At 48.2% G+C, this 23624-nt stretch overlaps 1 protein-coding gene across 1 annotated transcript in view; it reads left to right on the top strand.

Annotated features, from left to right (window-relative positions):
* Positions 1–5766: 5766 nt before the first annotated feature.
* Positions 5767–23624, top strand: part of Capn2 (calpain 2) — a 54448-nt gene continuing 36590 nt past the window's right edge. The window contains exons 1-2 of the mRNA XM_048358115.1: positions 5767–6246; positions 11146–11215. Coding sequence (XP_048214072.1) covers positions 6010–6246; positions 11146–11215 — 307 coding nt within the window. The 5' untranslated portion in view covers positions 5767–6009. The remainder of the gene's footprint in view (positions 6247–11145; positions 11216–23624) is intronic.

Genomic DNA, 23624 nt, shown 5'->3' with positions numbered 1-23624 from the left:
GGCAAAGACCCAACAAAAAAAGAGAACTACAGACGAATATCACTAATGAACACAGATGCAAAGCTCCTCAATAAAATATTAGCTAACAGGATCCAGAAACTGATCAAGAAAATCATACATCATGACCAAGTAGGCTTCATCCGTAAATCAATCAACGTAATTCACCACATAAACAGATCTAAAATTAAGAATTACATTGTTATCTCAGTCGATGCCCAAAAAGCCTTTGACAAAATACAACATCCATACCTATTAAAAGCTTTGGAGAGAACAGGAATAGATGGAACATTCCTCAAAACAATAAAAGCCATATACAACAGACCAACTGCTAATATCATATTAAATGGAGAGAAACTTAAATCATTCCCCCTAAACTCAGGAACAAGACAAGGATGCCCACTCTCCCCACTTCTGTTCAACATAGTGCTGGAATCCCTAGCCATAGCAATAAGGCAAGAGGAGGACATCAAAGGGATCCACATCGGCAAGGAAGAAATCAAACTATCCCTATTCGCAGACGACATGATCTTATATCTGAAGGACCCAAAAAACTCAGTACCCAAACTCCTACACCTAATAAACCAATTTGGCAAAGTAGCAGGATACAAAATCAATCCACAAAAGTCAGCAGCTTTTCTGTACACCAGCAATAGACAAACAGAAAAGGAAATTATGGAAACAATTCCATTTAGAGTAGCCAAAAAAAGAATAAAGTACCTAGGGATCAACTTAACCAAGGACGTGACGGACCTATTCAATGAAAACTACAAAAATCTAATAAGGGAAATCAAAGAAGACACAAGGAGATGGAAAGACCTCCCATGCTCATGAGTAGGCAGAATCAATATAGTGAAAATGGCCATATTGCCCAAATTGTTATACAAATTCAATGCAATACCTATCAAAATCCCAGCCACATTCTTCACTGAAATAGAGAAACCAATCCATAAATTCATATGGAACAGCAAAAAACTTAGAATAGCTAAAGCAATTCTAGGCAAAAAAAATAGTGCAGGAGGTATCACAATACCAGACTTCAAGCTCTACTACAAGGCCATCATAACAAAAACAGCATGGTATTGGTATAAAAACAGATCGGAAGACCAGTGGATTAGAATTGAAGACCCAGAAATAAAACCGCACTCTTACAGCCAACTGATATTCGACAAAGGAGCTAAAGACATACAATGGAATAAACTTAGCCTCTTCAACTACTGGTGCTGGGAGAACTGGGCAGCCATATGCAGAAAACTCAAAGTAGACCCAAGCCTATCACCATGCACCAAGATCAACTCAAAATGGATCAAGGACCTCAACATCAGACCTGAATCCTTGAAACTACTGAAGGACAGAGTAGGAAAGACACTAGAACTTATAGGCACAGGAAGGAACTTCCTGAATATAGTCCCAGGGGCACAACAAATAGGGGAAAGACTCGACAAATGGGACTACTACAAATTAAAAAGTTTCTGCACAGCTAAGGTCATAGCCACCAAAATAGAAAGACAGCCAACGATATGGGAAAGGATATTTACCAGCACAGCAACAGACAAAGGCCTGATATCGGTCATCTACAGAGAACTCAAAAAACTAAGCCCCTCCAAGCCCAATAAACCTATTAGGAAATGGGCAAAAGAGCTAAAGAGAGACTTCACAAGAGAAGATATAAAAATGGCAAAGAAACACATGAGGAAATGCTCAACATCCCTGCTAGTAAAGGAAATGCAAATAAAAACAACCCTGAGATACCACCTCACCCCAGAATGGCCTATACTCTGAACTCAGGAAACAACAAATGCTGGAGGGGCTGTGGGGAAAGAGGAACCCTTCTCCATTGTTGGTGGGAGTGCAAATTAGTACAACCACTTTGGAGAACAGTATGGAGGTTTCTCAAAAAGCTCAATATAGACCTACCCTATGACCCAGCCATACCACTCCTAGGCATCTATCCTAAACAGCAAATCCCAAGATATCAAAGAGACATTTGTACTTCCATGTTTATCGTGGCACAAGTCACAATAGCCAAAATATGGAAACAACACAGATGCCCCTCCACAGACAAATGGATCCAAAAAATATGGTACTTATACACAATGGAATACTACATAGCGATTAGGAATGGTGAAATATTGTTATTCGCAGGGAAATGGTCAGAACTCGAACAAATAATGTTGAGTGAGACAAGCCTAGAACACAGAAAACAAAGGGGCATGATCTCCCTGATATATGACTGTTAACAAAGGGAGGCGGAGAGACAGTAGAGACCAAGTCTGTGAACACTGTATATGTGCTTGATACATTGTATATTGCATATGTGTCTACCTGACCTAGACAAGAGATGGAAAAACAGGTTGTAAGATATCACAAGAAATGTACACACTGCCCTACTATGTAACTGCACCCTCTTTGCACAACACCTTGTAAAAAAAATTTATGTTCAATTAATAAAAATTTTTAAAAAAAGAAAAAGAGGAGAGGGAGAGGGAGGAAGAGAAAGAGGAAGAAGAGGTGAAGGAGAAGGAGGGGAAGAAGAGGAGGAGGAGGAGGAGGAGGAGGAGGAGGAGGAGGAGGAGGAGGAGGAGGAGGAGGAGGAGGAAGTGGAAAAGGAGGAGGAGGAGGAAAAATGCATCTTCAAAAGTATGCCTTGCCTCCACCTCTCAGTCACCTTCCTCCAGCTATGTCCTATCTCCCAAAAATTTCCACTGCCTTCCAAAATAGCACCACAGCTGGAGACTGAGTGTTCAACACATGGGTATGGGAGGTTATTTTATATTCAAGCTGCAGTGTCTTGCAAGTAAAACTGAGTTTTTGGTTTTTTTCTCCCCACCCCAAGTGCTGCAGATGGAATACAGGCCTTTATGAGTGTCAGGCAAGTGGTCTACTATTGAGCTACAATGCTATCCCAACCTTTTTTTTTATACCACTGTGGAGTTCTCTCTAACATTCGGATTCAGATCACAGGCCCAAAACATAGAGGAAAGGAAAGCACATGCATTTCTTATCCTCCACCTGCCATTCCCTTTGCCCTCAGCCAGGAATGAGGCCCTGGGGCTGTGGTCTGCATATCAGAGCCAGGCTCATACTTGCTCTGCCTCCTGTTGGCAGCCCCATCCCTGGGCCCCCTTGTCTCATCCCTAAAACAAACAGCAGTCCCTAGGCCAGCTGCAAAGGCTGGCTTTGCAGGAGCTCCCCAGAGAACCTGCAGAGAAAGAAGAGAAAGCAATCAAAGAAAGAGGATACTTTGCTGGCTTTGGAGAGATAACATTGTGAGAGAGGGGCTTTGGGAAGCATGAATAGTGCTTACTCAGGTTAAAAACTGGCCTTTGTCCAGCTGGTGAGGGCAGTCAGCCCTCTGCACAGTCACAGATCAATGATAGCGGTTTTGGACAGCCTCAGGCCTTTGGGGATCAGAGTTCTATGTGCACAATTGCAGGAGAAGCTGGCTAGGACTGCAGCCAGGACTGCACCATGGAGAGGGAGTGCTGGCCTGGCTAGAAGAGGCTCTGCTACTCCAGGGCTGGGCAAAGCCCGTGATGTGATAATAATGATAGTCTAGAGATAGCTTAGGCATTTGTTGCTAAAAGAACTTGGGAAATGGACCACCTCCAGCTGCTAAGGAAGGGGTTCCTCAACCCAGTGGCAGGCAGTGTACCTGTGTGTCAGCCCCAGTGTTGCAATCTGAAGGAGAAGAAAGTTAAATAAAACCAGCTTTAGATTTACATAGACTTCAACTGGAAAGACTATTGTGAAGGATAAACCTACTCAAAGTTCATTGTACACATCTATGAAATTTCTATCATGAAATTGAAAGAGATATGAGGCAAGTGATTGATACGGGCTCAAGGCTTTATTGGGGGACAGACCTGCCTGGCTGCTCCAAGCGGGAATGAGGCAACAGCAGTGGACAGGTGTGGGCAGAATTTAAACCGAATTTGAGGGGGCAGTCACACGAGTCAATCACATGGGTCACATTACATGGACTATGGGAAACAGAGGGACAGTCAGTTCTGAAAAGGAGGTGTTATTGGGGGGTCTACAGGAATTGGGGGCAGAGTCACATTCCATGAAGGAGTGTTAGAGACCGTTGCAACTGGAGTGGGAATCTGTAGGTCACACAGGGAAAACAGTACAACACTGGGAAAATAAAAACAGAGTTTATAAACAGGTAGGGACACAGAGTGGGGACTTCATGTGCAAGCTGACTCTGAGCCCTTAGCGAAATCCCCCTCTCCTATTAATAATTTCTAAAACAAAGAGAGACAAATACTACTGCAGTGGGAATCTGCAAAAATCCCAACATGAAGCAGAAAGGGGATTTTTTTCTTTAAGCATAAACCTAAGGAGGACCTATAGAGGAGAAACTGGTAAGCACAGGAAAATGGCCACGGGGGCCAGACAGGAAAAGGCCTGGGTGTGTTACCAGTTCCCAGGAGAAGGGGTGATGATGGACAGGGGCATGTGGTACACCTTATTTGTGCATGCTTGGGCTTGAGGCCAGCAGAGTTCAGGGGTCAATAGGAAAGAAAGAAGGCTGAATAAAGTTTGGTCAAGCCCAATAGAGGAAGGAATAGATAATGGCTGGAGGTTAGCATTTGTATAAGTAAATCATGACTCACATAAATACCAAAACAACCTGGAAGATTCCATAAACCAGAATTTTTCACATCAGCACATCTGCATTATTAATTTTTTGTTGTTCTTGTGGAGTCTTCCTATGCAGCCCAGATTGGCCTCAGACTCTCAGGCCTCCTTCTTCAGCCTCATGTGTGTAGAGGTTACAGGCATGTACCACCATTCCCCTCTCATCTTTCTTTTTGTAGAGAGCTGTCCTGGAGTTTGTAGGATGTTTAGTAGCATTTCTTGCTTCTGTTGAATAGGAACTGTAGCACCCATCCACCACAATAAGACAAAAGTCTGTATAGGTTGTTAAGTTCCCCTTTCTCTGGATGGGAGACAGTTTGCCCCTGGTTGAGAATAGCTGCTGTAAACACGCATAGTTTTTCTAGAAACTCCCAAGTGCTCATTATTAGCATACGGAAGGAAGGGAAGCAGTCTGGTCTGGCCTGCACAGTCTGGCCACTCCCAATTCCTCTTCCTGTGAGCTGTCAATCAGATGCCAACTGCACACAACAGAGCGCTCAGGTTGGTCCAAAACACCGGCACTGTTTTAAAGGCTTTTCCAACGTGAACTTAATCCTCCGTGTTACAAACTGAGTTTCAGATACCAAGTGAGTCATTGTTTTTCCCCAGGCAATATAAGAGAACTAAAAATACTAATAAACATATTCCTTTGTGTGCCTGTTAACTGAGATCCTTGTGGCCTATGACCAGAGAGCTGACTGGCAATTGGGGAGGCCTTGCCGGCTTAGAATCGGAGGCAGCTCCGATTCCCTGTGCCACGCCGGATTCAGGCCTTTAGCCTCTCTGAGGCTCGGCTCAAGCCGTCCCTTCTTCCCAGACTTGCTGGGAGGATTCAATGAGCAAACGGTGGTCAGAGTTTGCAGGGCGATCAGGACAGCGAGTCCAAATCTCGGCAGCTACTTTAATGTCCGACCTCCCTGCCTGATCTCACCAGCTGCTTCCTTTAGTCACCCCTGGGTTTGGCCCGGCCCGTCTCCCTAGGCGACGGCGGGAAAATAGCGGTCTGGTTTGGGGTCTCTGAGCTTCAACTTTTGCACCCCGGCGCCTGGAAGTCGCGCCATCCCGGGATCGGTCCGCAGGTGGCAGCACGGTCCCCGCCGCCGCCCGCTGCGGTCCGGCGCGCGCGCGGTGCTGGCTGGCGGTGTCCCGGGGCCGGGCGCCGGCTAGGCCGAGAGCAGCGGAGGCCGCGGAGGCAGCGGAGGCCACACCCCGCGGCCCGGCGCTCCCCTCCGGGTGAATCACCGCCCGCCCGCCCGCCCGCAGTCCGCCGCAGCGCCCCGGGCCCGGCCGCGCCCCAGCCCAGCGCAGCGCACCGGGTCTCCGCCGCCTGGCTCTCCGCGCAGCGCCCGCTCGCGCCCGGCCCACACCATGGCGGGCATCGCAGCCAAGCTGGTGAAGGACCGGGAGGCGGCCGAGGGGCTGGGATCGCACGAGCGAGCCATCAAGTACCTCAATCAGGACTACGAGGCTCTGCGGAACGAGTGCCTGGAGGCCGGGGCGCTTTTCGAGGACCCCTCCTTCCCCGCCCTCCCGTCCTCTCTTGGCTTCAAAGAGTTGGGACCTTACTCGAGCAAAACTCGGGGTATCGAGTGGAAACGCCCCACGGTAAGGCAGCGTTGCGGCAGGGTGCCCGGTGGGGTGGGGTGCCGGGTGGGTGGGGTGCAGGCCCCCCGGGGCTCTGGGGCCGGGATGGGCTCGCCAGCCAGGATCATACAGGCCCAAGGGCTCCCTCCAAGCTGGGTGCGTTCCCACTGGTGCAAAGCAGATTCACGGGGTACAGCCTGCAGCCGGCCCAGAGCTCCTGTCCCCTCCTCCATCCACGGTGAGGCCGGTCAGGGGAGCTGCCTTTGGGCTTTGCCAAAATCTGGGGCGAGTCAGGAGGCTGGGTGGACGTTTGGAAGAACTTTAGTGGGGGCGGTGGTGGGAGGTGACGCGATGCCCCTGGAAAGGAAGGGGGAGGCCACATCCCACTAGTGCAGGAGTTGAACTCAAGTCCCTCTGCGCCAGGGACGGGAAGCTAAAGGGCCCAGGCCCCGTGCTGTCTGACTAAGGCTGGGCTGAGCAGCCGTCCGTGGTTAGGTTTACCCACTCGAGTTTCTGGTTTACTTTTGCAAAGGGCACCCAGCAAAAACCTCCCCTACTGTTTACACTGCTAACTCAGGAAGGACAGGAAATGCTCTTCAAGCTGGCCTACCCAGGAACCTCAGCACCCCTCGGAAACCTCAGGCTCCCCTGGCCCCCCATCCTCCAGGCCTCCGGACAACTTCTTACTCTACCTGTCCACTGAGTCTTCAGGGAAGTAGAAACACCCATAACTCCCTCCTCTGGGACACTTCACCCTGCTTGTCCACAACACCCACAGAAGGTTTCCTGGGTAACCTCACTTCTAGATTCCTAGGAGAATAAGTCTTCTTGCCCTCTTTGGTTAGCCCTGTGCCTTCCTAAATGCAGCTGGCCAGGGCTGGACAAACACCGTTTACTGGGAATGCCAAGCACCTGGGTTCTCATCCTTGCTACTCTTCAGGGTGACCTGAGAGCAATCATTTAATCTCACCATGCTTCATCTCTTCATGTAAGCGGTGTCATCTATTGTCTTACTTCTCTAGCTCACCAGGCCCAGTTCTTTCCTGTTCAGGGCCTTTTCACCTGCCAGCCTTGCTCATTCAAATTCTTTGGGGCTTTGTCATGAGGCTCCTCCCCCCAAAGAGGTCTTTCCTGCCCATTCTCAGCAGCTGCCCCACCCTACCCCTACCCGGTTCTCTATCACTGCCCTCTACTGAGTTCACAGCATTCTCACTGTGTAGAAACACAGATGCCTGTGTTTATTTGTCCTCCTGCTGGCTGCAGGGACCTTGGGTACATTATCTACCTGCACTAGTAGCACTAGTAGGTACTCTCCACTGCAGCCATCCATTCATTCATCAGTACTGAGTGCTTATTCTGTGTCAGGACCTGTCCCACAGTAACTATAGAGTGCATGAATTAATGACTTGAAATTGCAAAGAGCTTTGAATGAAATTCTGATTGTGAAAAATAATATACAAACAAGAGAAAGTGTTCCCCTTGCAATTGCACGACTCTCCATAGTATGTCTAGTGAATTCACACGCCTTCCCTTGCACTCTCAGTCAGTAAGCATTTATTGAACAACTAGTATAATGTAGGCACAGTACTATTTTTGTCTCTAAAGACTTTAGGGGAATAGGAGAGACAGGGTGTCCTCCACCCTTACTGGTAGAAATACCCATGGGACTTCTGGGTGGAGAACTGGAGGCCCTTAGGCCCACTGCCTAAGGCAGGAAAGCTATGGCTTGCACACCCAAAAAGAAGTGTGGCTATTATTCTACCACTCAGTAGTTGAATAAACTGTGGCTTGGGAAGGCCACTGTTCCAGAGTGAAACAGGTATGCAGGATGGAGGTAGGGCTGTGCCTATCCTGAGTGGGGTTAGATCCCACACCTACTTATTGCTGCCCTCTTCTTTCTGTCCTACCTGCTCAGAACTCTGGGAGCAGATAATGAGAGACAAGGTGACTGTAGCAGAATATTGCAGTAGACAGGTGGAGGGAGAAGCTAGATTCCTGACTCCAGAATAAGAGAACCAGAAATGAAGACTACAGCCCACTAATTTAAGAAGGGTGTCTGTGAAGGGCAATGGTAGGGGAGAGAGAATGATTGCCAGGTAGCGGGAGACCTGAGTTTTGAAAAGCTGTTCAGGTGAGAGCAGCTCAATTGTTAGAGTTTGAGCCAACAGAGAGGAATGGATTAAAGATGAAGGTGGGAGAAGAGGAGAGGATGAACCAGGGCCCCTAAGGAAGAGAAAGTGGGGTGTGCTTGGGGCAGGAGAGGGCACAGGAGCTGGTTAGTTGCAGGGAGGTGAGGCTAGAGGTCTTTCTGAGAAGGGATTTCACAACGCTGATAAGAAGGATGGGAGTGAAGCAGAAAATGGGCCCAGTGAGGAGAAAGCCACGCAAGGGTGGCATGTCAGACTTCCCAGCAGGCAGGCAGGCAGGCAGGAGGGAGCATGGGCAGGTATAAGGCCCCATATTTCCCCTGAGCCATTTATACTCACTTAAGTTCACCTGGCTGAACTCAACTTCAAACCTGCGTGTAACATCGCCATGTTCAGTGAATATTATTGTTGTAAGGAAATTAGGTGGCAAGAAAGAGAGAAGCCACATTTTGAGTGGTTGAATTGGGAGAAAGCAGGTGACTGCAGGTGGACTTATGTCACAAAGACCTGCAGCCCCTCAAATACACTTAATGCTGTTAGAAAACTGAGCCATGACAATAGTAAAGCAAAGAAAGAGCAGAAAAACAATTCCAACAAACCAGATCAACCCCAATGAAGAGCTGAAGTAGGATGACCAGAACAGAGCCAGGAGACAGGGGAACACAAGGCATGGCATAATGGCACTTGATCTGCTCCATGCCTAAATAGGGTCAAGTCACAGGGCAGGGTTACAGGGAGCTTGAGAGTTCATGACCCAAGACTGGCAGGCCCAGTAACCGATTGTCCAGGTCTCCACCCCTGCCTCTAAGAACTCAGGCACACCCATCACCTGGGAGGTTGGACTTCCCTGCCTCTACCATGAAGACAAAATCACACCAGTTAAACCCAATACCCTATCATCCACTATGTAGCCAAGATGACACAGGTTAGATCCAGTATCCATATTTCATTATCAACTTCGTCTTCAATAATAATTGGTAATGTTTATGGGGTGTTTTGTAAGACATTGGCAGTTATCTCAGTTCACTCTCAGAACAATCCTCTGTGGTAGGTATATTTGTTGTCACCAAATCCATGTACAGATGAGGAAACTGAAGGCTTCAAGAGCTTAAGTAACTTGTCCTGTCCAATAAGCAGAGGGATGGGATTTATACATGATGGGCATTGAAGGCACAAGTCCTCCATCCTTTTCTGTTACATCCATATTTATTTCACTTCCTTCCCCTGCCCTCCAGCCTGTGCACAGGATTCACTTTTCTGAGTCATTTTGAGACTCCAAAGTGTAAAGTTAGGCTTCTCTAGAGGCTACCAATGACAAGAGGCAGTTTCTAGAACATAATGGAAAAACCCTCCTGGCATATGAGCCTGGTTATTCAGAATGCTCAGTATGATTCTCTGTGATAAAGAAGCTTCCAATACCAGCGGTTCTGTCTGCTAGATAAGTGCTTGGCTGGCAGGCTTGGTGCAAAGTTGGCTTGGTTTTCCTGAGCAGAAGAGCTTTCTCCTTGTCCCTGCATTCCCCAGACACACTGAAGGCATGAAAACAATGTGTTCTGCTTGTAGACCAAGTGTCTAGATGAGTCTCTGAGTCTGAGCCAGGATGACTGGGGAAGACTTCCACTTGACAAAGAGGCGTACCAAGGGTATGCAATGAGGCTCACTCTAGCAGATTTGACACTCCTACAAACCAACATCACCTGAGCCAAGAGAAGCCTAGATTTGGACCCTGACTTACATTGTGGTTTGGAGTGGAGCTTTTTGGAACCAGGCAGCACCCTAGGAGAGGGCTGCTGGAGGGCAGAATTGTTTAGCCCAGCTTCCAGGAGGCTGCTGTGAAAGTTACCCTTGAGTTTCAGTGCTCATCCATTAGAGGCAGATCAGGTGTGGAGTATTTGCACTTGAGACCCGTGAGTTCAAATCCCAGCACTCCCTACAGCTGAGGTGCTGTGCATCTTTGAACACACTGCTTGTCTTCTCTGAGATCTTCCCTTACCTGTGAGATGGGAGTTCTACCCAGCTTGTGTTCCCAAGTTGGCTACATGAGATAAAGTTCCAGGTGCAGCATCAGGTATAGAGCAGGTAACAGAACACAGGAATGTTCCAAATAGCATCCCTGTGAGAGAATTCTCAGGGGCAGATCCAGTCCCTGCCCTTAAGCATATTAGGAAGATGAGAATACCCACAAGCACCACCAGACTGTACCAAATTAAATAATCAGTTGCAGTGCAAAACCCTGGGGACAGTAGTTCAAGGAATGAGTGGGGATGGGGTATGAAGGAGGGATTCATGGAAAAGGTGGCTAGGACTTTCCAAATATCACACAATGTGGAAAATACAATGGGGAAAGGAAGAATTCCATGCAAACCAAACACTCAGGAGGGTGAAAGAGGAAGGGTGCCATTATAGAAGGTATGGGGCTGTGGAGTGTAGAGCTATAAAGTCCCAAGGCCTGATGGTCCAGGCTAACTTTGTGCTGCCATTAGCCCTGAGAAACAGCATAGTGATGTAAGCCCCAGCCTTTTGGGATGTGTGGGGTTCAAAGATATCCTTTCTTATCCCAGTGGGTCACAGCTTCTCCACCCCCTATCAGGATAGATGTATGGAGCGACCTCAGAAGGACCTCACTGTACAGCCTCTGACTCTGACTACAAAATGTTCCCCCAAGGGAGGGGAAGGGAAGTAAGGGAGAAAGCTTTGCAAAGCCCCCTGAGGCATCTTGCTTCCAGAGGCACTGCCTGGTAGGCTGACCACACCCTGTGGGTCTCGTTCCCAGGAGATCTGCGCTGATCCCCAGTTTATTGTTGGAGGAGCTACCCGCACAGACATCTGCCAAGGAGCCCTAGGTAAGTGATGGAACCGGGGCAGGTTGTGGTGTGTCATCTGCACACTTGTGGCCAGCTGGGGTTGGGGGATGGGAGGGCACTCTGTATGGCTACTCCCAACGCTGTATGGTGATTTCTGCATGTATGGGGGCCTTCCCAGGGACCTTTCCATGCCGAGACACACAAATGGGGTCTTCTGCACTCCCTACTCTGGGGGAGATGCTGAGGTGACAAAAACACTACCATCAGTAAAAACAAGGGGTTTCTGGACTTTGCCTCCTTGGTCTCTGTACCTCTTAGAGGGCCAGTATTAGCAATGATGATTAGCAAGAAACTGGCTCTAGGTTGAGGGTAGAGTAGAAACTCCCCTGAGCCAATGACAGTACTCAGACTTAAGTCCTGTGAGATCAGGAAATGATGGTGACTCAGTGTGAAGAAGAGGAAACTCAGAAGCCAGCTGCTGGAGGAAGGGGAAGGGTCTGGCAGGACAGCTAGCTCTTTGTGGCAGCATAGGTACCATGCAATGTGCTGGAATGTTGGAGGCTGTGCTGTCTAGACAAGTTTTGATAGGCTCCTGGACATGTTTGTTCAAGACTGGACCCCTGGGGCCCTCCAGCATTGGGGCCAGCTCTGCAAGCAGCTATAAAGTCCCAGCAATGAGGCCTGGAGCTATGATGTAAGATCCTCAGAGAATCTACCCTTCTTTTTTTTTTCTTATTCATGATAAATGTGAGCCTATATGTAATCAGAGCAGAGGATTTGCTTTGATAAGCCAGAAATCTGTTCTTTGTCATCAGCTTCAAGCAGTCCCACTGTAATGGCTGTCAAGGCCAGAGTGAATCCTTCAGACAGATGTGGCCTCTGAGGAAGTTCAGGTATGACCCAGGTCTGGGGGAATAAAGGCAAGTTAATCTAATATTGACTCTGTGTGCAGATTCCTGAGATGCCACACAAGAGAGGACCAAAGGGCCTTGGGTCCATAAGTGGTACTCTACAGAAATCTATTGGTTAGGGAAAATTGGAGTCAGCCCTGGGGCTTTGGAAAATCCAGAGACAAGCACAGCAATTGCTAAACACCACTCCTAGGCTAAACAGCTACTTCAAAAGTTTAATAGTATCTTAAGGACCAAACTTCAAGTAACAAGTACTATTGTATTTAAATTCTAGCAGGCCATATGGGAGGAGACAAGCAAAGACCTTTCAAAGATGTCTCAGTAATGGCATAACTTCTCAGGTTTGTGAGGGGAAAAAGTTATATTAGCCTTTCAGTTTCTTGACTTTTTATTTTGGGAGATCCTGGTTAGATTATAGGCAGTGGAATGAGCTTTACTGAACCCTCACCCTGATTCTGACATCTAGGTGCAGGGTAGTGAGGGGGTGGAGACATCACCAAGTCCTAACAGGCTCAAAAGCAACTGAACAGGGGCTGTGGCAGCAATATGAAGCCCAACAAGGACAGTCTTTGGGGGGCTGGGGCCAAGTCATGTGGAAACCTCAATCCCTCACAAATACCAAGGGAAGTTGTGTCAACTAGGTCATCCCAAGACCCCTATCAAAGTGACATTCAGCTATTGCTCCTTGTTCCTAGCTGTCTCTTATTCCTTGAGCAAGAAGCTTAGAATGTGCTTGAGGCATGATTCAAGAGGCCTGCCTAGCAAGCTTGAGGCTTGCAGTCAATGCCTGTGTAACAGTCTGCCACTGGTACAGCTTTGATTTCATTGTATTATCTCATACATCCAGCCCAAGTATGAAGTAAATATGTTCATCCCCATCATGCAGATAAGACACTCAAGCGCAAAGAAGGGAGGGTATATGCAAAGCGGAGCCCCTAGTAATTGCCAGAGGAACAAGCTGTGATCTGATTTTAAATCATTACCATGGCCCCATGCTGCCTCTGAATCATCAGGAAGCTGAGCTGAGCAAAGATGCTTTGTTTTTTTTTTTCTATGCAAGCTTTCTATTCTGCAATACCCTCCATTGGTGCAGTGAGCTTAGATGGGTGACCTTAAAATGGTATAGGTTCCAGAGCCCTACTGCCTTTACTATGGTGCCCAGACATTCTTACCCCACTAACCCTCACCCCCTTTCCCAGAAGGCTCAGTGTCTAGGTTTCCCACATGAGTCCAGCCATGTTTGCAGAACTCTCTTGACAATGAGCCACCTGCAGGACACAACTCAATTATGCCAGGAATGGAGTCAGAAAAGAAAAACAGGCCCTTCTGGAGGAAGGGCTGGAAGTGCAGGCTGTGCCTCAGCCAAGCTGGCCCTGCAGCCAGTTGTGGCTCTGTAATTGTTGGTAGTGACTGACTGTGCCCTGTGGGAGAATCCGAGGTGCCTAACACTGCCACAGCTGTAGAAGCAGCACAGGCCTGTGTTCTCTGGGCCCTTTAGAGGTGGGCCACCCCAACTTAAGAACATCCACTGGGTACCCCTCTCTGCCACCTCCCTCCACCCTCATCAGAGAAATGGAGAGACCAGGCCAATGGGAGTGAGTGGAGTTTCAAAATCTGTTCTTGGCACTGCTGGTGAGCGAGTGGAATTTGGGGCAGGTTACTTGAGCTTTCTGAAGCCCAGTTTACTGTAAAATGGCAATACAGAAAGCCCTTAACTTACATTGGTTTGATTTACAGCTTTTCAACTTTACAATGGTAAGCAAGGCATACAAAAATAAAAAAATAAATAAATACCATACTTTAAATTTTGATCATTTCCCCTTACTGAGAATATGCAGTCTGACACCCTCACAAATGTTGGGCATCTGCATTAAGATACAACTCCTCGTCAAGCACATAACCATGAGGAGAAACAACCGAAACACTATTTTAAAGGGTACTGTGCTGAACACAATACATTACATGAGATAATGCCACACTTTGCTGTACAATAGGCTGCGTGTTCTGACCTTTTGCCCAAGTGTAGGTGAATATAAGTGTAGGCTTTACATGTACATTTATGGCAGGCTAGACTAAGCTGGGGTCTCTGGTAGGCTGGGAATATTATATGCATTTTTTACTTTGGATATGTTCAATTTACAATGTCTTCATTATGATGTGACCCCACAGAAAGTCAAGAACCATCTGTGATAGTTACACTCCGTTCCTGAGGCTAGAGAAAAGTGAGATTATATAGACAAAAGGAGTCAGGATCCTGTTGAATCCTGAGCCAATTGAAGTCCATTTATGTGAAAAGTTCTGTCACCAAGTTGCAGAAGAGAAAGAGAAGGGGGAGGAAAAGAAAAAAAAAGTTGGGTAGGAAACCAGATTCTTGGCCTTTGAACAGCTCCAAGTCTAAGGGTAAGGGTGCTGAAATGGGGAGGGGCCGCCCTGAGCCTGTGAGAGGGCGCAACTGAGGCTGTGCCCCAATAGCACACAGGAAGTACCATTCAGAACAGGGAATTTGCTGGCGCTTCTTTAAAAGATAATGCATGTAGGAAAAAGAAAAGTGATGAGAAAATAGGCCTTAGCGGGTTTGATGGAGAAAATATGTCCATTCTATTTTCTCTTCAAAAAATTGCTTTACTCCAGCCCTAGCCTCACCCCCAGCAGAGGCCCCTCCCACAGTCATCGAAGGTGCCAGAATCGCTATGGCCTCTGCTTGCAGTGAGTGGAATCTGTTACCAATGCCCTGCCTTCCTCCTCCCCTGGGGGTGCTGGCAACATTCACAGCAGCTTCCCAGCTGCTCTCAGCCAGCTTGAGAAGCAGGCCAGGGGTGAACTGCTAACTAGAGGGCCCGGTGCTGGCCTGACTGGCCCCAGGCTATCCCATCCAGTCTTGGCTGTCAGACCACAAGGCTCTAGCTTCAAGCAGTGCCTAAGTGAAAAGCTGTCCTTGGCTGTAGGACAGAGGGGATGGGAACCTCCTTCAGAGCTCCTCCTCTCCCACAGGTACCCAGAGAATGGCAGGGATACTACAGGGTCCCCACCTGCTACCTATGGCCTTGAGGGGACAGGATGTGACTTTTCACTTGTCTGGGTGCTCCCTCAGCTTTGCCAGCAATTTTCTGTGGCCAGGAGCCACGCTATACCCTGTGCGGCCCAGCGGTCTGTCTCATCTCTGAGATGAGAGTGCTGGGTCAGATTTTCCTGCAGCTCACACTTCTGACATTCTCTGACTCAAAAATAGGTTACCTTCCTCTACAGCTCCTTGCAACTCCCCACACCTTCAACTCAACTCAGGCTTATAAGCAATGCCTCTGCTTAGCATCAGTGCCCAGCAATAGCAACCACAGAGAGGTTCTTAACAGGGGGTTAGAAACGAAGAATTGCTGGGCACTGATGCCTATAATCTTAACTACTCAGAACTGGCATGTCAGAGTCAGCCCTGGCTGGAAAGTCCATGAGATTCCTATCTCTAATTAACTAACAAAAAGCTGGAAGTGGAACTGTGGCTCAAGTGGTAGAGTGCTAGCTTTGAGCACAAAAGCTCCTGGTCAGTGCCCAGGCCCTGAGTTCAAACACCAGAAAAAGAAAGACAGAGAAAGGAAGAGAGGGAGGGAGGAAACAGAGAGAGGGAGAGAGAGAGAGAAAGAAGTTTAGAATCAGCAAAAATGTTGATGTCAGATGGTGATGGTTATGGGGGTAAGGGAATGAGCTAGGAAAGGAATTTTCTAGTCAGCAGATGCTGGAATGTGAGAGTAGGAAATCAGGCTCCAGCATCCTGGTCTCCCTCTCCCTCCCCTTTTAGGGCCTCCCCCTCTGCTTAGGGGTGGGCAGGGGCAAGTTTGCATCTTTTGCTGCTGGGGACTGAAGACCTCCCTAGAAATAAAGAACGGTCATGAATAAAGCAGAGTTCTTTACCCTCCCCACCCTGGTCCTGATGGAAACGATGAGGGGGCTGTGCATGTGTGGGGAACCTCAGTTTGGCTTTGGGGTATCCTTTTCTGGGCTGCTAGCCAGGCTGTGAAATGAGTAATGGAGAGAAAGCCCGGGTGACTCATCAGTCGTAGTGACCGGCAGCATAGCACAGGGCTGGGTGTGTAGTTCCTGTGGAGAGCCGCACCCAGCCCTCCAGAGGGGCCCTGGGAGCCTCCGACTTCCTCTCATCCTTCTAAGGCTGAGACTCACAGCTTTCTGAATGTGGGCTCCCTTCCTCCCCGTAGAGCTGTGTCTCATCCAACTGGCACATCTGTTGGGGACTTGAAATGCCATTGTTTCAAGATAGGCACCGGTGGCTTATGCTTATAATCCTACCTATCCGGGAGGCTGAGATCTGAGGATTACTGTTCATGCCAGCTGAGGTAGGAAAGTCCACGAGCCTCTTATCTGCAGTTAACTAGCAAAAATCTGGAAGTGGAAATGTGACTCATTTGGGTAGAGCATAAGCCTTGAGTGTAAAAAGCTAAGCACTCAGCCCTCAGACCCTGAGTACTGAGTAGTAGCTATAGTAGTACAAAAAGCACAAAAAGTAGCACAAAAAGGAGAAAGAAATATAGCTCGGAACAGCCTTCAATGGCTTGGTGTCTTAGCATCTGTCCAGGAGAAGCAGAAAACAAAGCGCACAGGACTGAGACACAGAACAGACAAGATTGGAGCTAGAGCAGGACCTCCCCACAGTGTCCTTCTTTATACTTGGAACTAATAAATCTTCATTGTGGGGGCTGATATGCGCATTATAAGAAGTTTGGCAGTGTCCTTGGCCTCTATCTATTAGATGCCAGTTGCACCCCCTTCTTCTGGTGTAGTGATGATAAATGTCTCTGGGTGTTGACAAATGTTCCCAGTGGACAGAGGATAGGAATGTCCTCAGATGGAACCACTGGTAGAGGTGGAGTGAAGGGACAGCTATGGAAATGTTAAGTACCTTGGAAGTCCCTGGGCACCAAGGCCCAGAATGCCCATTGGGAGCCTGCAATGCTGGGGTTGCCAGGGAGGAGGATCCTGGGAAGCAGGAAGAGGAGCCGCAGTCAGCCTATAAGTGCTGAAGACAAAACCCACCTACCAGCCAGCATGGCTACAAACCTAGCCCAGACACGTTGTTATGAGTACATTGCAGGAAAGAATCTAGGCAATGTGCAAGGAAGAACAGCATCGCTGGGATTTTTGAGCTTGCAGGGAGAAGCACCAACCTTCCCACTCGTCCTGGGAGGAGCCTGAGCAAGAAAGGAGATGGCAGATGGCGAGGATGCTCCCTGCTTCTTGCTTTCTCTGCAAGTCTGTGGTCTCAAGCTTCCTGGCCCAGGTTCCTTTCCGAACCACACATCAAGAAAGTAGGGTGCACATCCCAAGTCCAGGGGGCCCTACAGAATGGCTGGGAGTCCTGGGCAATCTGACATTGGCATATCTTTGGGATGTTGGATCCACTGTTTTTTTTGTTGTTGTTGTTGCTGTTATTGTTGTTTTGTTTGTTTGTTTGCCAGTACCTTCAGATGGGGGAGACTGACGGTTCTCTCTTGTGGTCCTGAAGGATGACTGGATGGAGCTAGTGACTCAGAGTCCCTTAGGTGATTGCAGTTAGACAAGCCTGGGGTGGAGTCGTCTGAAGACCCTTTACTCACCTGTCTGGTGTGGGGAAAAGAGATAAGAGTCTCACAGACTTTCCTGCCTCATCTGGCTTTGAACTGTGAACCTTATATCTCAGCATCCTGAATAGCTAGGATTACAGGCCTGAGCCACCTGCACCCAACGTCTTTTTCTCTTAAATGGGCTCCTTAACATGGAGTTTGAAAAAAGCTGAACACTTTACACCCTGGCACATGTCTCAAGAGAGTCTGGGAAATAACATCTTCACAAAGCATCACTTCTGCTTTACCTCATTCATGTATATAGATAGTTTATCTAGGTTCAAGGGGAGCAGACCCTTCTACTTGTTGTTGAGGAGAAGATTCTGGAAGAATATGTGAGACCAGTACACTGCTGAGGCCATTTTGGAAGATACTAAAGTTCCTCTCTTTGAATTGTGCCTTTCTTGTCCTTTACCAGGGGACACTCAAGGCTGCTGAGACACCAGCCCACCATAGTTTTGAGAGATGTTTTGGGGGTCCTCCCCATATGTAGGGTAGTATGGGCTCTGAAATGGGGCTGACTGCCAGATCCCAGACTCTAGCCATTCATTTCTGAGCTGCCTAAGAGCCCTGAATGCAATTGCCTCTGTGCTTCCAGGAGCCCTATCAAGTGCCTGCATTAGGAAGAGCCCCGGGCTGGGGCTGAGGCACGTGAAATAGGAAAACACAGCACTTTCTCCACACAGGGCTCTTGCTTCTTCCTCTTATCTCCATATCCAACCAGACCACTCTGTGTTAAGTTCTCCATTTGTCCCCCCAGCCTCCTTCTCTTCCTATTCCCCCATTAGGACAAGCTTTTTTTTTTTTTTTAATTTCGTTATTGTCAAAGTGATATACAAAGGGGTTACAGTTTCAAACGTAAGGCAGAGTGAGTACATTTCTTGTCCAACTATCTAACTTGTTACCTCCTCCCTCATTTTTCCTCCCCTTACCCCTCCCTATTTCCCTCTTCCCACCTCCCATGAGTTGTACAGTTGGTTTGTACCATATAGTTTTGTAAGTATTGCTATTGCATTGGTTTGTCTCTTTTTTTTTTTTTTTTGCCAGTCCTGGGGCTTGAACTCAGGGCCTGAGCACTGTCCCTGGCCTCTTTTTGCTTAAGGCTAGCCTTTTGCCCCTTGAGTCACAGTACCACTTCTGGTCGTTTTCTATACATGTGGTGCTAAGGAATCGAACCTAGAGCTTCATGTATACGAGGCAAGCACTCTTGCCACTAAGCCATATTCCCAGCCCATTGGTTTGTCTTTTTATCCTTTGTCTCTTGATTTTGTTATTCCCTTTCCCTCCCCTAGTTCCAATACACACACATATATATATATAATATCCAAGGTACTAAAATCAGCTACAGTGATAGCAGGATTAAAACCACCGGAAAGAAATACAAAGGAAAAAAGGCATAATTTCACAAGGCATGTTGAAAATTACAACAACGATATACCACTTGTTTCCATAACTTGAAGTTCATTTTGCTTAGTATCATCTTATATGTTCATATGGGCATAGCTCTTGAGCTATTGTGATCTTCTGCTAAGACTATCCTACACGTGTACTAATTATTCCCAATGAGGGATAAGATAAGCTTTAATTCTCAGCTGAATTTCTGGTATGGTGTTTGCCCATCTCTAATTCTCTTTGGGCATTGCTTCCAGGTACCCTATACTCAGAGAGCCAATGGACGTTGTACAAGTAAACTACTAAATGAATTAAGTATATTACGACCCTTTCTATAAAGAAAGCAAACAGCATGAACTTACGAGGGATTCCCCAAAAGGATGAGTTCCCAAGGATGATTGAGAATAGAGAGATGGAGAGAAGAACATAAAGTGTCTCCACTGAGGGAGCAGACGAGACACCTTGCCAGCACTGAGTGTTTGCACATGCTTTGCTGTGCATAGAGGGTCTAGGGCCCAAGGAAAAAGAAGGAGAAGGAACCTTAGCTTGTTTCCTCAGGAGCCAGACAGTTCCACATGCCAGTCATCCTAGTTACTTAGAAGGCTGAGATCTGAGGATCACAGTTCGAAGCCAGCTGGGGCAGAAAAATCTGTGAAATTCTTATTCGCAATTAACCAGCAAAAAGTTGGAAGTAGAGCTGTGGCACAAGTGGTAGAGCTCTAGCCTTGCTGGAAAAGGCTAAAGGACAGGCCCTGAGTTCAAGCCCAAATACCAACACCACATGTCTGTCCTGGGTCCCCGCCCCCACACCGAGTGTTTCCACCTCGACCATCTTTCTCCCCCAAAAGTACCCCCACCCATCTCACCCATTCCCACCTCCTTCTTCCCTAACCCCACCCCCCCAAGCCAATCTTTGTTGCTCACTGCCATTGACCATGTTTGCATGTCTGTTCCTTCTGCCTGTCAGTGCTGGCTGATCCTGCAAACCACGGAGAAGTGAATGAACAGCCCAGGAGCCTGAGGCTAGATTTGAGGAGGAAGGGACATCTCTGCCTGATTGCATTAGGAAGATAGAGGTGCTGCCTGGGATTGGACCTGGGATGAGAGAAGTAACTGAGGGATACAGAGGCAGGAAAAGGTCTCCCGCGAGTGGCCTAGCTGGCACTGGCCCTGGTGTCCCAAGATGAATTGGTTCCTTGGCCTGTTGGAAGTATGTGGTTGGTGGTATCTTCCATACCAGAGCACAGACTTGCTGGGGCTGTAACTCACCCTTCCCCATGGCTGGGTGGGGCTGAGCAGTGGGTGGCCAGTAGCTCTCCATGCCCTTATCGAACTTCCATCCTTCTGGGACTGCCGCGAGGCCATTGCTCCCTAGTGTGACAAGCCAGGGCTGGGACCTTTGTCAGAAGTTCAACATGTCTTGGATTCCCTGGGGAAGGAGGGGGAGGGTGGGTGCTGCCCAAGTCTGCTTTGCCTTCCTGTTTATGAAGGAAAGACAGCAATCGTTGAAGGAAGAGAAAGACACACAACAAATATTATGTCTCCCCTTGGAAAGCCCTCCCACAGCCGAAAACATGAGTAAGGCAGCCACAGGCCGCTCCCTGCAGAGGTCCAGGCAGCTGCGGCCCGTGCCCGGAGCTGACCCTCTGGATGCAGAGGTGGGAAGCATAGCTCTGGAAATTCACTGACATGGCCCTGGATGAATTTATCTTTAGAAGAAGGCCTTGGAGCTTAAAGAAGCTATTCATAAGATCTGTTCCTGGGGGGGGGGGGGGTGTCTAGGCATAGTCTGTGCTGCCAGGGTCCTGTGGGCATGGAAGACAGGCTATGAATGCCAGGTGCCCGTGCAGCCCCTGGGAGAGCCAGCTGCAGACAACCAGGCTTTTCATCCAGGTAGCCTGAGTGAGTGCAAGGGTGAAGTCACTGTGCCTAACAGCTCAAGCTCCTGCTTCTGCCAAACAAATCATGAGGGGCCAAGAAAGTTTAGATTTGGAGGGCCCCTGAAGGCCCATGTGCAACAATCCCCTAAGTAATCTCAGGGGGTGTCCCAGGGCAAGATAGAGAGGGTGTTACTAAACAGTTGTTGAACAAATGGGTAAGACCCAAATGCTAGTCCATCTCAGATAAGAAATCCACCCCCATGCAGTTATTATGCCTAGATTTCTGGTCCCCAAAGACCACCAAGGAGCCGATTCCGATGCAAACACATGAGAGTCTTTATCGCAAGCTCGAGCCTGGACTCTCAACCATCACCGACGCAGCAGATCTGGATTGAGAGCCCCGACCCTCAGATAGGCAGGGTTTTTATTGTGATTACAACAGGAGCAGGGTATTTCCAACTTCGCAGATACTTGATTGGATGGCATTTAGCAAGCAAGTCTTGTCCTATTTCTATTGGCTATCTACCCTATCAGCTAACCTATTTTGATAACGGGAACTGGCCTCGATATCAGGAACTGACAGCAGGTGGTCACGTAGCACTGATGCAGGGGGTTAGTGCAGGGGGTAGAGCAAGTCACAAATGAGTTAAGCAAGCTGTTTACAGAAGCAGAATTTTGCGGTCAGGCTGACCTAGTACTAGCTTTATTTTAACAATTGCCACCATGTTTTCCCATTACCACTAAGCAAGCTTGAGTGGGCTAAAACAATCCAGTACTCAATCATAAGTAAACCACCCCAACAGTTACCATGGCATTTCTACTACTATCATGGTTATTTCTATAGTCTATGACTATGGTCATTTTTTACCCGTTACCATGGTTGCTACCTAGGTACAGAGGGAAACAAGGGCTCCCTATAATTTTAAATGTCAAACTACAAAAAACTAGTCTTATGGGTGGGGGTGCAGCTCTCTAGCATGGAGTCATCACCAGGGTTTAGAAACTGTTATAATTTTAACACTAAAACTTATATTTAGTCACTCATGTTCTCAGGTTAGCCCTTACACAGTAAGCCCTAGAGAACCCACAGTCAGGGCCTACAGGGGAATGATGACCAACCTGAAGATACCAGAGGACCAGGGAGGGAGGGGAAAAGAGGCGGGGGAGGGGGTTCCTAAAGGCCCCTAAAGGAGACAAAACAGAGAAGGGACTACAAAGGGCCCAGCAGTTCTCAGGCCAACGTTTCAGCGTCTCGGTGATTTACCTCCACAATGATCACTCTTGGGCCTTGAGCATTTGTAGCCTGAACCTCATCGGGGCTCAATTTTTACCTTGACTTCTTCATTGGACATCTTCCCCAGCACATCATTGTTAGAGGCTCAGCATAATGGAATGGTCCACTCAGCAGATCCAAAGATGGCCAAAGTTTACACATTAAAAGAAAACAAATCAGTTAGGTTTATACCACAGTAAGTGACTGGATCAGATCAAATCCAGTTCAAAAGACAATCGGGTATTCTCAACACCTCTGGTCAGGCCTCCTAGGTACAGGTCCACAGTATTCCTCTTGAGGACCAGCATGCTCATAGATGACCATGGAGCCAATAATCCTGTGCCTATCAAAGGGACAGCTCACAAAAGGGAGCTGGCATATCAGCCCACTTTCTTGGGTTGCTCTTCACCCAGATTTTCCAGTGCCCCTGTCTGGAGCAGCCTCTGGTTCTATACAGTACCCAAAGTTTTCAGCCTACAGGGGTCCATGGCAGCCTGCCCATCTGGTTTGTTGGCCTCTTGCTAGCACAATGCAACAGAGTGGTGCCTGGGGGAGTGTAGATAGGGCGGGGACTCAGGGGAGGAAGGTACACAGGAAGGGAGATCCCAAGGGGCTGGGCCCAGGAACAGAGCCAGCCACAGTGGAGTGAGAGGGCAGCCAAGAGCCTAGAGTCTCAGGAACCCCATGAGGGTGGAGTTGGGGCAGATGCCTCCAGGCACCCTCAAGCAAAACAGGTGTGTGGGAAAGTGCCAGATGGAATGAGAAACGAAATAGAACCAGCAAAGTCAGATCTTTGAGAGATCAGACATGAACTCAGCCTCCAGCAAGCCATGCTCTTTACAGGCATCCTGGAGAAAGGCCCCCAGTGGAGAAAGGCAGAAACTCTCACAAGCAAAATATCAAAGGGCAAAGTATAGTTGGGAAACCCTTCACCATGTCCCCTGGATGATTTCCTTCCAACAAATCAGTCTCCAGACTTCCAGAAACCTGCCTTTCCCATCCTCCCTCCTCCCCACTCAAACCAGTTTCCAGCCATTTTTCCATCAGAGCATTGAAATTGCCAGGTGTTTGCAGCCTAACTCCAATCTCTACATATGGGAGACATGATTAGAAAGCCAGACCAGTCAACGCTGAGGCCTGCGGTGGAAGCCGGCAGGAAGGCCCTGAAGTCTCATCTAGTAGCAGTCCCTGTAATAGGATTCATGAGGTTGGTGAGGCAGCAAGTAGGCCTTTCCCAGAGAGTTAGCAAGGTGGGAAGTTGTCTTCCCTCCTTAGGCTACACAGACGGAGTACCTTGTAGAAAAGAAGCTGAGCTGGTTTGGACTGGCATGGATGAAGGAGTGGCTGGCCTGTCTGTATAGAGTCTGCTGTCCAGACCTTCACTGG

Source organism: Perognathus longimembris, chromosome 11 (assembly GCF_023159225.1).
Source record: "Perognathus longimembris pacificus isolate PPM17 chromosome 11, ASM2315922v1, whole genome shotgun sequence".
NCBI classification, from domain to species: Eukaryota; Metazoa; Chordata; class Mammalia; order Rodentia; family Heteromyidae; genus Perognathus; species Perognathus longimembris.
Note: the sequence above shows the minus strand (reverse complement) of the source record. Positions and strands in the feature narration are given on the sequence as shown.